This window comes from Anolis carolinensis, chromosome 2 (assembly GCF_035594765.1).
Source record: "Anolis carolinensis isolate JA03-04 chromosome 2, rAnoCar3.1.pri, whole genome shotgun sequence".
NCBI lineage: Eukaryota > Metazoa > Chordata > Lepidosauria > Squamata > Dactyloidae > Anolis > Anolis carolinensis.
The window spans coordinates 6,690,344-6,705,916 of NC_085842.1; the positions used below are offsets into that span (position 1 = coordinate 6,690,344).

General features: G+C 42.4%; 1 protein-coding gene across 1 annotated transcript; it reads right to left on the reverse strand.

Annotated features, from left to right (window-relative positions):
• Positions 1-5,233: 5,233 nt before the first annotated feature.
• Positions 5,234-14,967, reverse strand: LOC103278146 (zinc finger protein 660). The gene is made up of 3 exons (XM_008105958.3): positions 14,878-14,967; positions 11,919-12,303; positions 5,234-7,245 (listed from the first exon to the last, which is right to left on the reverse strand). The coding sequence occupies exons 2-3, from the start codon at positions 12,247-12,249 to the stop codon at positions 5,906-5,908; spliced, it is 1,671 nt and encodes a 556-aa protein (XP_008104165.2). The 5' UTR covers positions 12,250-12,303; positions 14,878-14,967; the 3' UTR covers positions 5,234-5,905.
• Between the last annotated feature and the right edge of the window lie 606 nt (positions 14,968-15,573).

The window sequence follows — 15,573 nt, forward strand, 5'->3', positions numbered from 1 at the left end:
CATCTTTGGCGTCTTGGAGGTTGTGCTTGATTACAGCCACCGGGGGGGGGGGGGGTTGTTGCTCCATCCTCTTTGTCAAAGAGCCCTGTTCATCAACCACCTCCTTTTTATGATCACTGGCATTTTTCTGGTATTCCCTTTATGGTGCTATTAAAATACCTCCCCGCTTAAGAGGTACCTATTAATCTACTAACAGCTGTTTTTGATCTGCTGGGTGGGCAGTGAGCTGAGCTGAAGGTCCGGCACTCACCCTGACCCGGGCTTCGAACTGCCAACCTTTCGACTGGTACTCAGATTTCTTGTATCTGGTAGTTAACCTGCTGTGCTAAACCCAATAACACATTAATGGAATAATAGCAAGGTATTGGATATCATAAACATTGTATTATGTACAATCTATATATATAAAAGGGTAATGAAATTTCGGCCTAGGACAAAACAACAGAACTACACATCCCAGAAACACTAAACTTGGCAGCACAACCCCTCATCCATGCCTCTAGGTTCATACAACAAAAAGAAAAGAAAAATAAAGCCCTAATTAGAGGGAGAGGAATAATTGTTTTTATCCAATTGCTGCCAGTTAGAAGGCTAAGTTCCGCCCACTTGGTCTCCTAACAACTCTCTCAGCCCAGGGGACAGGCAGAATTAGGCCTCACTTAGGCCTCTTCCACACTACCTATAAAATACAGATTATCTGATTTTAACTGGATTATATGGCAGTGTAGACTCAAGGCCCTTCCACACAGCTATATTACCCATTTATAATCTTATATTATCTGCTTTGAACTGGATTATCTTGACTCCACACTGCCATATAATCCACTTCAGTGTGCAGTCGTACATAACTGGACTTAATGTCAGAAGAAAACCTTTACCCTTTACCTTAACTACCACCAATTCCTCAATACTTTATTTCCCATACCACCATACTTCGCCACAGCGTGGCCGGGCACAGCTAGTATATACATATAAATGTCCGATAAGCGGTTACAAATCACAAACTGTTGCATTCACAGTGTGATGCATGTTGCATTCGCAATGTAGTAAACATTCTTGTGCATTTTCTCAATTCTTCGTAAAGGATTCGTAAAGTAGACCCCTGATCCACAACAGGTTCCAACTACATAGAGTCTTTGTCTAGTGGTAGGGTCTGCAAGTATTGGGTAACATTAATACAATTGTACAAAGTGTTTTCTGGCCTCGTAAAATTAGCTAATATTAATACATACTATTTACTTTTGTTATTTAGTTCAAACAATTCAAGAATGTGATCAATGAACAGTAAAATCTTTCATAGATATCGTGGAACCGATTGGGAACATACAGTGGCTTACAAGTTGTTCTCTTAATACATTAAACACAGCGTGAATAAACATCAAATAATATATAATTGCAAAAATATTATGCCTATACAGTAGAGTCTCATTTATCCAAGCTAAATGGGCAGACAGAAGCTTGGATAAGCGAATATCTTGGATAATAAGGAAAGGCCTATTAAACATCAAATTAGGTTATGATTTTACAAATTAAGCACCAAAACATGTTTTACAACAAATTTGACAGAAAAAGCAGTTCAATACGCAGTAATGTTATGTTGTAATTACTGTATTTACGAATTTAGCACCAAAATATCACGATATATTGAAAACATTGACTACAAAAATGGCTTGGATAATCCAGAAACTTGGATAAGCGAGGCTTGGATAAGTGAGACTCTACTGTACTTACAAAGCATTCTGTTTCCAATCAGTGATACTCTGCACTCAGGTTTTATTCTACTGCGAGTATGAGCCTAAATGGCTCAACCTGTCGTTTATATAGCAAAGAATTTCACACAGTTATTTTACAATGTGGTATGTAGCATTAACTCGTGAGTCGCATTTAAAGAAATACAACAAATTTATAAATTATGAAGAAGTAAGAAAATAAACAAGGAAGTTTACTACATTGTGAATGTAACTACCATTCATCATACTGTGAAGCAGCCAGGCTTTGAAGCTGCAAGGCCATTAAATGCTAATCAAGCTGGCCAATGGCAATATTCCCATTGGCCTGAAACAGGCAAGAGTTTTTTCTCACACCCTGGACATTATTCCACAGATATATAAACCTCCCTTGTCTAGTTTTCAACAGACCTCACAACCTCTGAGGATGCCTGCCATAGATGCAGGCGAAATGTCAAGGAAGAATGCTTCTGGAAACATGGCCAGAGAAATTGGGGACAGGGATATGATGGGCTGGTGAGGGAGGACCGTTTGTAAGTACATTCTTCTAACCCCATGAATCATGTAATGCAGTAGTTCTCAACCTGTGGGTCCCAGATGTTTTGGTCTTCAATTCCCAGAAATCCTAACAGCTGGTAAACTGGGTGGGATTTCTGGGAGTTGTAGGCCAAAACTGGGGATCCACAGTTTGAGAACCACTGATGTAATGCATCAGATGAAGAGGACTAATGCCATAACAATTTTATTTCTCTTTTAACATGTCGCGTATCTATTTTTGCATTAAATAGTTTCTCCCACAGAAATAAACAATACATGGTCATAGTTAAGATCAGTGAACATACCACAAATCGCCACATAATAGCATCCCCACTTTTGGGTGTCAAAAATTGTATTTTTTCCCCTCCCATAACAGTTGTACCCCCATTTGAGGCTGGTTCTCCCGTCTTTCCTTCTTTATCTGAAGAACCACTTCTCTGAAGTGGTTTTCTTTATTAAAAACCACTTCTCTGAAGTTCCACTCTTACCTCTTTTCTTCCTTCTATGAGACAAAATCTGTAACAGAACTCAGATCTTTCCTCTCCTCCTTTTGTTTGGAGCAGAATCATCCCTTCTCTTCCTCCCAAATTGGAGCTACGACATTTTAAAACCATTTTCTTCACATAATAGTCACACCTCCTTTTTATGGGAAGAAGTGTGACCATTATGTGATGAAACACAGTATTTCTTCTTTGCCATATTTCCCACATATACTCAACTTGTTGTATAAGTCAAGGGCAGATTTTAAGACCAAAGTTATGGATTTTGATATGACCCACGGATAAGTCATGGATCATTCCATGGACAGCAAAAGCGCCAATGCCTCCACCCCACCAATTTCCCAATTGAGACATACAAAAAAGCCAGAAGCAGTGCCATGGCAAAGAAAGCAGAAGGGCTCGATGCTCCTTTTAGGTTCTTCCAAGATGAACAAGTATCCTGCCTTTCACCCATTTATTCAAAGAAGGAGAATGATTCCTTTTTTATTGTTTTGTATCTTGGGGTCCTGGCGGTGCCCAGGTTATTAGAAGAAGGCATTGTTTCCAGATCAGTCATCGGCTGGGTTCAGTGCTGTCTGGATAAGGGTGAACTACAACTCCCAGATTCCCAGGGCAATCACCCCCAAACCCTTCCAGTATTTGCAGTTGGCACACAGACCCAACAAGGCCAAGTTTGGTCCAGATTCGTCTGGGTTCAGAGCTCTTTGGATAAGGGTGAACTACAACTCCCAAAATCAAGATCCATTCCCCTAAACCCCTGAAGTATGTTCAGTTGGTCATGGGGCTTCGCTCTGCCGAGTTTTGTCCCGGTCCATTGTCGGTGGAGGTCACAGTATCAGTGGCAAGTTTGGTCCTGATCCATCATTGGTTGGGTTAACATTGCACTCTGGATGCAGGTCAAGTACAACTCCTGTAAATCATGTGAATTCTCCGCAACCCTCTTGTTCAGTTGCTGATCAACTCCTCTGTTAACTGTATGCCATTGGAAAAGGGAGGAAAGGGTTAAGGGAGAGGCAGGAGGCGGGGTCATGCAAATTAAGGAACCCTGGGATGTGCATTCTGGAGAACATCTAGGACAGTGATGGCCAACCTATGACACGCGTGTCAGCACTGACAAGCCTAGCCATTTTTGCTGACACGCTGCTGCATGCAGATTGATTGGATGACTATGTCTTTTGTGGCCAAATTTGGTGTGATTAGGTCCGGTGGTTTTGTTGTTTACTCAATGGGAATTATGCACATTGTATATGTGTATATATATACATATACATATATATTCTATTATTATTGTAGTATATTATCATATTATTACTATTATATTATTATTGTATTATTCATTGCTCATGACTACATTGAAACTAGAATACAGAAAAATCAGCGTGGAAACTGCAAGAGGTACCATAGATGGTTGTACATGGAAATAATGGTAGTAAATAGTTTTTGATTTATTGAATACAGTTATATATTACAACTAGCTGTGCCCGGCCACGCGTTGCTGTGGCAAAGTGGTGGTGGTATTGGTTAAAAATTGTTGTGTAATTTTTATTTGACGTTATTTGCATTTTTTAATTAATTTTATTGTAAGTAATATTTTTATTTATTATATTTTATTATTTTCTTGTATTATTTTTAGTTATTTTCTGTTATTATAGTATTTTATTGTATTAATTTTTTAGTGTTTTTTATTATTTTTTATTGGGTTGCTAGGAGACCAAGTTGGAGGAGCTTAGCCTTCTAACTGGCAGCAATTGGATAAAAGCAATTATTCCTCTCTCTCAAATAAGGACTTTATTTTTCTTTTCTTTTTGTTGTATCAACCTAGAGGCGTGGATGATGGGTTGCGTTGTCAAATTTCGAGGTTGGGGGGCCTGTAGTTTTGTTGTTTTGTGGGTCGCCGTGATGCCATCACTCTTTTATATATATAGATTATTATATATTTTTGTTATTTAAACTATACATATTGCGAAATTATGGTTTTTTTCTCGAAGTGACACATCACCCAAGTCATGCTAGGTTTTTTGGTGAATTTTGACACACCAAGCGCAAAAGGTTGCCCATCATTGATCTAGGATGAAATTGTCCCCGCAGAAAAGCCTTCGCTTGGGTGGGCGGCAGAATGGTGTTTGTGGAGGACATTGGCAGGGTCTGGGTTACATGATCATAGCAGTCACTATAACCTGCAATGTTCCTTGGAGGAAGGGCCATGGGTGTCTCCTGCTAAGTGGGAACTATAGCTGTTTGTGGAGGCGAGAGGCTGTCTGTGTAAGTGGACACTTCCGTTACATACACTTTTATTTTGCGTAAAGATAGAGATCAGCTCCGCATATCATTCTAGGATAGGTGCGTAGTATGATTGGCAGGGAAAGAAGAAATTTGGTGACAGAAATACTTGTTTACTTGCCTGCAGCTGCTGTGGCCATGTGACATTTAAAAATCTGATACAGTGAACCTATAAACATGCCAGAAATGCCAGTTTTATCTTATTTTATTTACTTCATTTCTACCCCGCCTTTCTCAACCTCGAAGGGGACTCAAGGCGGCTTACAAATCCAGCAAAAATTCAATGTGTTGTCGAAGGCTTTCATGGCCGGGATCGCAGGGTTGTTGTATGTCTTTCGGGCTGTGTGGCCATGTTCCAGAAGTATTCTCTCCTGACGTTTCGCCCACATCTATGGCAGGCATCCTCAGAGGTTGTGAGGCATGGAGAGATTAGGCAAGGAAGGTAAATATATATCTGCGTAGAGTCCAAGGTGTGACAAGAGTCCTTTGTCACTGGGAGCCAGCATTGATGTTTCAGTTAATCACCCTAATTAGCATTGGAAATGTTTTGTCCCTTGCCTGGGGGCATCCTTTTTTCAGTCAAGCCTTCAGAATGTTGGTTCCCATCTATTGTTTTGATTTTGGAGTTTTGTAATACTGGTAGCCAGATTTTGTTCATTTTCATGGTTTCTTCCTTTCTGTTGAAGTTGTCCACATGCCTATGGATTTCAATGGCTTCTCTGTGTAGTCTGACATGATAGTTGTTGGAATGGTCCAGCATTTTTGTGTTCTCAAAAATTCAATGCCGCACAGGTAAACAATAAAATACATCTGATCAAAATATAAATAATCTAAACATATAAGCAATAAAACACATAAGAGCTAAGGTACAATGCTTACATTACCCAATGAATAAGTGTACCCAGGATTTGAGGGTTGAATCTGAAATTGTGTATAAAGGGTATCTTTCCTAATTCCAAAACTACTTATACTGCCTGGAAGACACATTACATATGGTGCCTGGAAGCTGGAAAGTATATTGGTTTGTTTCCTCATGTGGATGCTTTGGTGGGAGGAAAGGTCTGCTAACTGGCAAAAGCTATTTCCACACTCCAGGCATTTATGCGGATTCTCTGTGTGGGTTCTGTTATGCCTAGTAAGGTACTCTTTCGCATGGAAGCTCTTTCCGCACTCCAGGCATTTATGCGGTTTCTCTCCCGTGTGGGTCCTTTTGTGCACGTTAAATTTCCCTTTCTGACGGAAGCTCTTTCCACACTCCACACACTTGAATGGTTTCTCTCCTGTGTGGATCCTTGTATGTGCATCAAGGTTTCCTCTCCCAGTGAAACTCTTTCCACACTCCAAGCACTTGTGTGATTTCTTCCTTGTGTGGGTTCTTCTGTGTTCTTTAAAGCTTGCACTTGCCGTGAAGGCCTTTCCACAATCCAGACATGTATACGGTTTCTCTCCTGTGTGGGTTCTTGTATGCATATCCAGGCACTCTCTCCCACTGAAGCTTTCCCCACACTGCATGCACTTATGCAGCTTCTCCACTTTGGTCAATTCATGGCTAATAAGAGGTGTGCTTGTCTGGAAGCTCTTAGCACACTCCAAACCTATGCCCGATTGCTTCTCTATGTGGGTTTTTCCATGTGCGTCAAGAAGAACAGCAGAACAGAAGTGCTTTCCGCATTCCAAACATTTGTAAAATTTCTCTCCTCCATGATGTATTTCATGTCGAATAAGCTCTAAGCTCCCGTCAAATCCCTTTCCACACTCGCAGCATTTGTATGGTTTGTCCCCCGGGTGCGTTCCTTGATGTGATAGGAGTTCACTTTTCAGCCGGAAACTCTGGTCACACTCCCGGCATTTATAGGGTTTCTCCCCTTTGTGGTTCTTTTGATGGGAAACAACACAACCGTATGAATTGAACTGCTTTCCACACCCTGAACACTGAAATAGCTTCTCTATTGTGGAAATTATTTGAGATCCATGCGGATTCGTGCAGTAGGTCTTTACACACTCTGCACATCCTTGTGCTTTATCTTCATCTAACTGGGAAAGGATTGGTGGACAAAGCACGTTTTTCTCTGCTTCCTGTCTCATCCCTTCTCCTTCTCCTTTTCTCTCCCCTGTGTTTCCCTCCTCATGTCGAGGCTGAGCATTTTCAACCTCTGCATCAGTAGTTTTTTCCTCGTTCTCACTCTCTCTCCCATCTTTGCCTGGAACGTAAAGAAAAAGGAATATTTTAATAGTGAAAGGTTACATCAGTCCCTCTGGCTTCAGCTCCTTCCTAAAACTTACAGAATTACCACTCTTCGACACTCCCTCAACTGCCATGGCTCAATGCTGTGAAATCTTGGAAGTTGTAGTGTTCTGTACAAGAACCTCCTCTGCCAAAGTTTAACCACCAGCTACAAGAAATCTTACCAATTGAAAGGTTGGCAGTTCAAAACCCAGGTCAGGGTGAGTGCCCAAACTTCAGCCCAGCTCACTGCCCAACTAGCAGATCGACAACAGCTGTTAGTAGATTATATAGCATTGAACCATGGCAGCTACAGTGCTGTTGAACTGCATTAATTTACCCTTGGTGAGCTATTAGATCAGGCAAGGGCCAACTTCAGCCCTCCAGGTGTTTTGGACTTTGGCTCCCACAATTCGATAGGCATTTATTTATTTACCTTGTTTATACCCTGCCTTTTTCTACCCCAATGGGACTCAAGGCAGCTTACATACGGCAATTATTCAATGCCTTAAAACACATACAAAACATTAAGATTAAGCATGAATTAAAATACCTGTTAAGCATTTAAAACATTGCATTCAATATTAAAATTGTGCCATGCAGAAATCATAGTCCAAGGCCATTCCGTAGCCATTGTACATATTCCAGATCTATTATTACACTGCATTATTCTCCAAAAGCCTGATTCCAGAGCCAGTTCTTTAGTTTCCTTCTCAAGGCTAGAATGGAGGGAGCTGATCTAATGTCACTGAGAAGGGAGTTCCACAGCTGAGGGGCCACCACTGAGAAGGCGAAGCAGGTGGGACCAAGAGCAGGGCCTCCCCAGACTATCTGTTGTATCCCAGCCACAGGCTGGCCAGATTCTAGATGAAGATGGAGAGGATTCTGGGGATTCTGGATTTGGGATTCAAGATCAGCAGTCTGAGGCAGAAGCTAGCTCAGACATGCAGTTGCAGGATGAGCTGCTGATTCCAGGAGAAACAGATAACGGTCAAGCTGACATGAGAAATATTGAGGGAGAGACTTCAGCCTTGGAAAATAATGAGGATGACGGTTTAGCTTCTGACCAGCAGGTGCAAGATAATGAGGACTTATCTAGAGAGGACCGTTTGTCTTGGATGGGTTCCCAGGTCCGTAGAAGTGAGCGTTTGGCGTGCAAACGTGAACGTGAATCTAGCTGTGGGAAGAGGAATGCATTCCTAAGTTGTTATTAAAGCATGCTTTTAAAGACTATTCTTTGTCAGTGCAATTTCATCGCTTCATCTGTGAGGAAGTTCTATCAAGCCAGCGTTCTTGGATTCTTGGGCCTTGTTCTTTGGACTATTTGCCTTGTGGTTTATCTTGGATTCTTGGACCTTGTTCTTGGACTCTGTGGACTAATTCTTCGCCTTGTGGATTATCTTGGATTCTTGGATCTTGTGCTTTGGACTCTATGGATTAATTCTTTGCCTCATGAATTATTGTTCCTGCTATGCTCTTTGAACCTATGGACCTAGCCTATTGGATTAAATAGACATTCATGTACTTTGTGAATCTCTTGGACCTATTGACTCTTTCACTACAACTTTGAACTACCTTTTGATTGCTTGCTTGATTTATATTCTGCTTTGCTTAATAAAAACTTCAAAAGACAACCTGTGTGTCTGCCTGGGTATCTATAGCAAGGTGAACTTAGCCTGAGGTGCGACACTATCTTAATCTTTGAAGTGAATCATAAGGGAAGATGCGTTCGGACAGGTAAGCTGGGCCAAAACCATTTAGGACTTTATAGGCTAAAGCCAGCACTTTGAATTGTGCTCAGTGGAGCTGGCGCAACAGAGGATTTGAGTATTCCCTGTACGTCGCTCCAGTGAGCTGTCATAAAATATCTAATGTTATGAAATATATATTAGAGTGAGAAAGGTGTATGAATGTGGCCTAATTGGGCTGAAGATACCATCCTAAGGAATAAGGCCTGGAAAACTACAATTCATGGACTTGCTGATGAGACCTGTGACAAATAATTAACTGTTGACATCGCTGGCTTGATTAACTCTTGGTGGAAAACCAACTTGTTTACATTGCGAAAGACAATGGTTCTTTTAAGTAAGGAGGTCAACATGGTGGCTCCTTACATTTGTCAACATTAAGAAAGCAAACAAGGCTCCTCGATAAGGAAAGCTAATTAAGCAATGTATACATCTGTCCAGGAACTGATGGAATCAACGGATTTTAGCTGTCTGTCAGCAATTTACAACTTTCAGAACCAAATCAACAGAAAATACTACATAAAGGACCCTTTGCTCTCAGAAAAGGTGTGTCAGACCAGCTGAACACCAATTTCTGAACACCACTGTGAACAGCCGTCTCCTTTCAAGAAGCTGATCAACCTCAACAAGAAGGGTGGTAAGAATGCTTGAGGAATGAATGATGAATGAATGTTAGATTATATGTGTAACTGTTGATGCAATATCCCCTTTTGCCTATGTAATCAATATAATTATTATAAAACCCAATACAGGAGTCTGTGTCTACTTCTTTCTCTGAAAGTGCCTAATACAACCTGTCTCACTGAAAGCGGAATAAAAGAACCTTTTAAAAGTACTTATGACAGAGCAACCTGGCTGCCGCCCGTCGAACCAATTGAAACTTCCAAACAGTCTTCAAAGGCAACCCCACATAGAGTGTGTTGCAGTAATCTATACGGGATATAACAAGAGCGTGGACCACTGTGCACAAGTCTGACTTCCCAAGGTATGGGCGCAACTGGAGCACAAGTTTTAGTTGTGCAAAAGTTCCCCTGGCCACCACTGAAACCTGTCTTGTCTGGATTCAATTTCAATTTTTTCGACCTCATCCAGACTGTCACAGCTGCCAAGGGCCTGAACAGCCTCCTTAGCAGCAGGTGGGAAGGAGTGGTAAAATTGAACATCATCTGCATACAGATGACATCGAACTCCAAAACTCCAGATGATCTCTCCCAGTGGCTTCATGTAGATGTTAAACAACACAGAGGGTAGCAATGAACCCTGCAGGACCCAACAACAATCGTGGGAGTTGAAATCCAAAACACCTGGAGAGCCAAAGTTTGCCCATGCCTGTATTAGATCCTTCTTGATGTTGTGTCCTGGCTTACTTATTCTATCCTACCCATTATCAATTTCATTGGCTCTCCCAGGCAGAGTAAATTCTGCAATTGCTTGATGCCATTTTCTGCTGTAGCTTCTTTTTTTTTTTAAAAAAGATAAGGTTTTAATTGTCTTGGAGCAAAACCCACAGCAACATAGATCCACTCAGAGGGTTCACAAATTCCAGGAAGGTATATAGCAAACAAAAAAAAAACCAAACCAAAAAACAAAACCTGCCAAAAACCCTTGTGGGGCCGGGCTGTGGCGCAGCTGGCTAGTAACCAGCTGCTATAAATCACTACTGACCGAGAGGTCATGAGTTTGAAGCGCAGGTCGGGTTAAGCCTCCGACCATTAGTAGCCCCAGCTTGCTGTTGACCTATGCAGCCCCGAAAGACAGTTGCACCTGTCAATTAGGGAAATTTAGGGACGCTTTATGAGGGAGGGTAATTTACAACACCATAAAACTGCCAGCAAAACACGAGGAAAGGAATGCGGAAGTACAGCCACTACTGGACGGTGAAGCAACAGCTCCCCCTGTGGCCGGAATCGTGAAGCTGGAAAATGTTAAAAATGCCTCTGAGTCTGTCTAATGTATATTGTTTGTCTGTTGGCATTGAATGTTTGCCATATATGTGTTCATTGTAATCCGCCCTGAGTCCCCTTCGGGGTGAGAAGGGCGGAATATAAATACTGCAAATAAATAAATAAATAAGGTTCAATATTCATTCCTGCAGATGTTTTGAGGACACTTCCCAAGGCATTGCTAAGTCCTCCAGTGCGGTTCTATGGTATGCTTCAGCCTGAAGCCCAATACATGGTTCATTTTAGATAAGAAAAATAGGATTTCAGGTCACAAGTAGTCCCCGAGTTAGAAACACCCGACTTACAAATTACTCATAGCCAAGAACAGTGGGAGGGGGAGATGGGTGGGGGGAGAACAAGAAGTAGAGGGATCTACCCCTAGAAAGGGAAATTTACTTCTGGAAGAGCTATTATCATGGGGAAAAGTATTCTCTGCTGAAGCTTTAGCACCAATCCTTGTTTCCACAACAAGCCACGTTTTCCAAAATCCAATTCTCACAGGGACAGAAAGCGAGGTGAAATCTTCTGAACAGGGACACAGATAGCAGAACAAACACATCAGGGGGGGTTCAGCCTTCCCTGTGCTATCCAAAGTTTATATATATTGAGATAGATAGACAGATAGATAGACAGACAGACAGGGTAGAGGTACACTAAAAGTGTACCTGTTCTGACATACATACAAATCCAACTTAAGAATAAACCTACATGCTCTATCTTGTTTGTAACTTGGGGACTGCCTGCATATGCAAAAATTATAATACATGAAGGATCCTGGAATGGATCCCTTGTATAATATGCAGTTCTACTGTAAGGGACACAAATCAAAACAAAGCTGAATGGTTTAAAGGAGGAACTCTATATCAAATTCTACATTTTTCCTCAATCTATACCATACTCAGTCATACTCCCTCCTTAACCTAGGAAAAGGAGATGGAAATGACAAGACTTTGGGATACCTGAGGAAGGGAGAGGAAGAGGAAGCAGGCTCCACTCGTTTTCACTCAGCACCGTTGCGCTCCCGTTGCCCTCCTCCTTCACCACCCACCGGAGGGGTGGTCCCTCCTTGGTGTCTGAGACAACCTCATTGGCCTCTCCTGCTGGGTTTACTTTGCCTTGCCCTGGCTGTACATCCGGGCCAAGAGTGTCCTCCACAGGGGTCTTCTCCCCAGCAATTACACATGGTCCACCATCGCTACTACCAGTCGGTGTGACATCGACGCCTTCTGGTTCCTCTTTTATCGCCGACTTCTTGGAGGAGGAATTCAACAGCCTATCCATTATCCTCATTTGAGGCTGGGATGAGCAAAAGCAGAGGCTTGTTATTCTATCGTGATCTTCACCCTGATGGGAAATGGGACAAATGATAACAAAACATATTCTTGCAGTTAAAGCAGAGCCAAGCTGCATCCATTCTAAAGTATAGAGCAGTGGTTCCCAACCCGTGGGCTGCGGACCAGCATGCCATGAGAACAAAAACCAGGTCTGCAAACCTATTTATTTATATATTATATTTTAGTTTATTTCCACTCCTTTCTGCCAAGCTGACCAACTCCACTCCCGCCCCATCCCTTTACCATCCCAGATCATTCTCTCTCTCCTGAACAAGGCAGACTGTAATGCCGCCCGCTGCCCCTACCACGTCTCTCCTGACAACATCCTCTTCCTGTGAAGAGCCTCCACTTCCCTCCCCACAGATGGAAAAGCCGCTGCGTGCGGCCTGAACTTGGCCTCGGCTCCAGTGCAGTTCCTTGGGGACGGCGCTGTTTATTTATTATTGATTACAACATTTATATCCCGCCCTTCTCACCCGAGAGGGGACTCAGGGCAGCTTACAATAAACACACATATAAAAATTATACAATACACTATAAATCAGATTAAAATTATTAACTTACATCAACATTCATAAAAACATTCTAAAATACAAATGGGTGTGTTCAAGTTTAAAAGACTGGGTCAGTCAATTGAGTTCTGGCATACATAATAATAATTAGCGCTGCTAATTCTTATTCGAAAGCCTGGCCCCACAACCAAGTTTTAACCTTCCTGTTGGTTCCTTGGCCCTGCCACAGGGCTCCCACAGTATGGGTTGAGTATGTTGTGGAGTATGATTATGCAGTACAAGATGATAAGTTAATTATTTGTGTTGTGTTGGTGAAATCATGTCAAAAAACTAGAAGAGGAAAGATAGCTAGAAGACCTAATGCAAGAGACTCCACTTAGGCAGAAAAAAATGAAATGCAAAGATACAGAACGGGGGACAATGCCTGGCTCGACAGCAAGACGTGTGGAAAAGATCTTGGAGTCCTCGTGGGGAAGAAGGTGAACATGAGGCAACAATGAGATAGGTAAAGGTAAGGGTTTTCCCCTAACGTGAAGTTCAGTCGTGACTGACTCTGGGGGTTGGTGCTCATCTCCATTTCTAAGCCGAAGAGCCGGCATTGTCTGTAGACACCTCCAAGGTCATGTGGCCATTGGCATGACTGCATGGAGCGCCGTTACCTTCCCACCGGAGCGGTACCTATTTATCTACTCACATTTGCATGTTTTCAAACTGCTAGGTTGGCAGGAGTTGGGGCTAAACAGCGGGCGCTCATTCCGCTCCCGGGATTTGAACCTGGGACCTTTCGGTCTGCAAGTTCAGCAGCTCAGTGCTTTAACACACTGCTCCACCACCAGGTACAATGAGATACAGCAGCTCAAAATGCCAATGGGATTTTGGCCTGCATAAAGAGGAGTCTAATGTCTAAATCCAGGGAAGACATGCTCCCCTCTATTCCGCCTTGGTCGGACCACACCTGGAATCACACTCTGTCCAATTCTGGCCACCACAATTCAAGGGAGGTGTTGACAAGCTGGAATGTGTCCAGAGGAGGGTGGTTCAAATAATCAAGGGTCTGGAGAACAAGCCCTATGAGGAGTGGCTTAAAGAACTGGCCTGCAGAAAAGAAGGCTGAGAGGAGACATGATGAGGGCCATGGATCAAGAGGTGAGAGGAAGTAACAGGGAGGAGGGAGCAAGCTTGTTTTCTGCTGCCCTGGAGACCATGACACAATTGAACAATAGCTTCAAACTACAGGAAAGAAAGGAGATCCCACCTGAACATGAGGAAAAACTTCCTAACTGTGTGAGAGAGCTGTTCAGCAGTGGAACTCTCTGCCCCGGAGTGTGGTGGAGGCTCCTTCTTTGGAGGCTTTAAAACAGAGGCTGGATGGCCATCTGTTAGGGGTGCTTTGAATGCGAATTTCCTGCTTCTTGGTAGACCTGTGAGGTCTCTTCAAACTGTGGGATTCTAAATGAGAACAGAGGCTTATTCCCTGACAACTTCGTTAAGGAAGTTCAGAGAGAGACGGCAACTAAAGATGATGATTTGCCAGTAACGAGAGAAAGGCAAAGGAACGTAGCCAACCTTGTTCAGCATATGAGCACTGATGGTCTTCCAGCAGGAGCATTTCCACCATATGCCCAGGGCAAAGACCTCAGGAGGAAATCAAAGAAATGGCTACTCCTGCTATAAAATGCCAAATTATTGGCTTTGAACTGGAATATGTGACAGTGTGGACTCAGATAACTCAGGGTCCTTCCACACAGTGATATAACCCTGAATATCAAGGCAGACAACCCACAATCTCTGCTTTGAATTAGAATATATGGCAGTGTGGACTCAGATAGCCCAGTTCAAAGCAGATATTGTGGGATGTACTGCCTTGATATTCTGGGTTATAGGGGCTGTGTGGAAGGGCCCTAAATTATCTGAGTCCACACTGCCATATATTCCCATTCAAAGCAGATATTGTGGGTTATCTCCCTTGATATTCTGAGTTATATGGCGGTGTGGAAGATCAAGACCAAAAAGTATCATGGCATATCAAAAGTAACTAGTTCCTAGTAACGACACTGCAGGCAACACGTTACCTTCTTTCCAGCCAGCTCTCCTCTTCCCCCAGTTTGAAAAAGAACTCCTTCCTTCCTTCTCTTTGCTGGCCACGCCCCGCTCCCCCTTTGACCAATCAGCTGCGTCCATCTAGTGCTGCGTCATTTGTTGGCGGGTGAACTCTGCCAATGGGTATCTTTCCACCTTCTGATTCATGGGGCCACTCCGGATGTGACGTTGGGGATTCCCTCCCCTCTTCTCTAGGCCTGCGCACTCTGGACCATCAATAATAGAACAAACTCACGTGTTGGATAATCCAGAACGTTGGATAAGTGCGACTCTACTGTATATATATAATCATGAAGTACAAAAATTAAAATACAATTAAAACTACTACTGATTTGCCTTTGTGTGTATGTTCTGTTATTTCTAACAGGTATAATATACTTGTAGTGTTTTAATAGTAGTAGTAGGTAGAATGTAGCCATGTAGTTTATATATATATATATACACACACACACACACACACACACACACAGTAATGAGGGCTAGAGCCTCACTTATCCAAGCCTCGCTTTTCCAAGCTTCTGGATAATCCAAGCCATTTTTGTAGTCAATGTTTTCAATATATCATGATATTTTGGTGCTAAATTCGTAAATACAGTAATTACAACATAACATTACTGCGTCTTGAACTACTTTTTCTGTCAAATTTGTTGTAAAACATGATGTTTTTG

Excerpts from the sequence above, each read along its gene's own strand:
- LOC103278146 (XM_008105958.3), bottom strand. The coding sequence starts at position 12,249 with ATGAGGATAATGGATAGGCTGTTGAATTCCTCCTCCAAGAAGTCGGCG. Across the intron at positions 7,246-11,918 it reads TCTTCCTCTCCCTTCCTCAG|GCAAAGATGGGAGAGAGAGT; the intron begins GTATCCCAAAGT and ends TTTACGTTCCAG.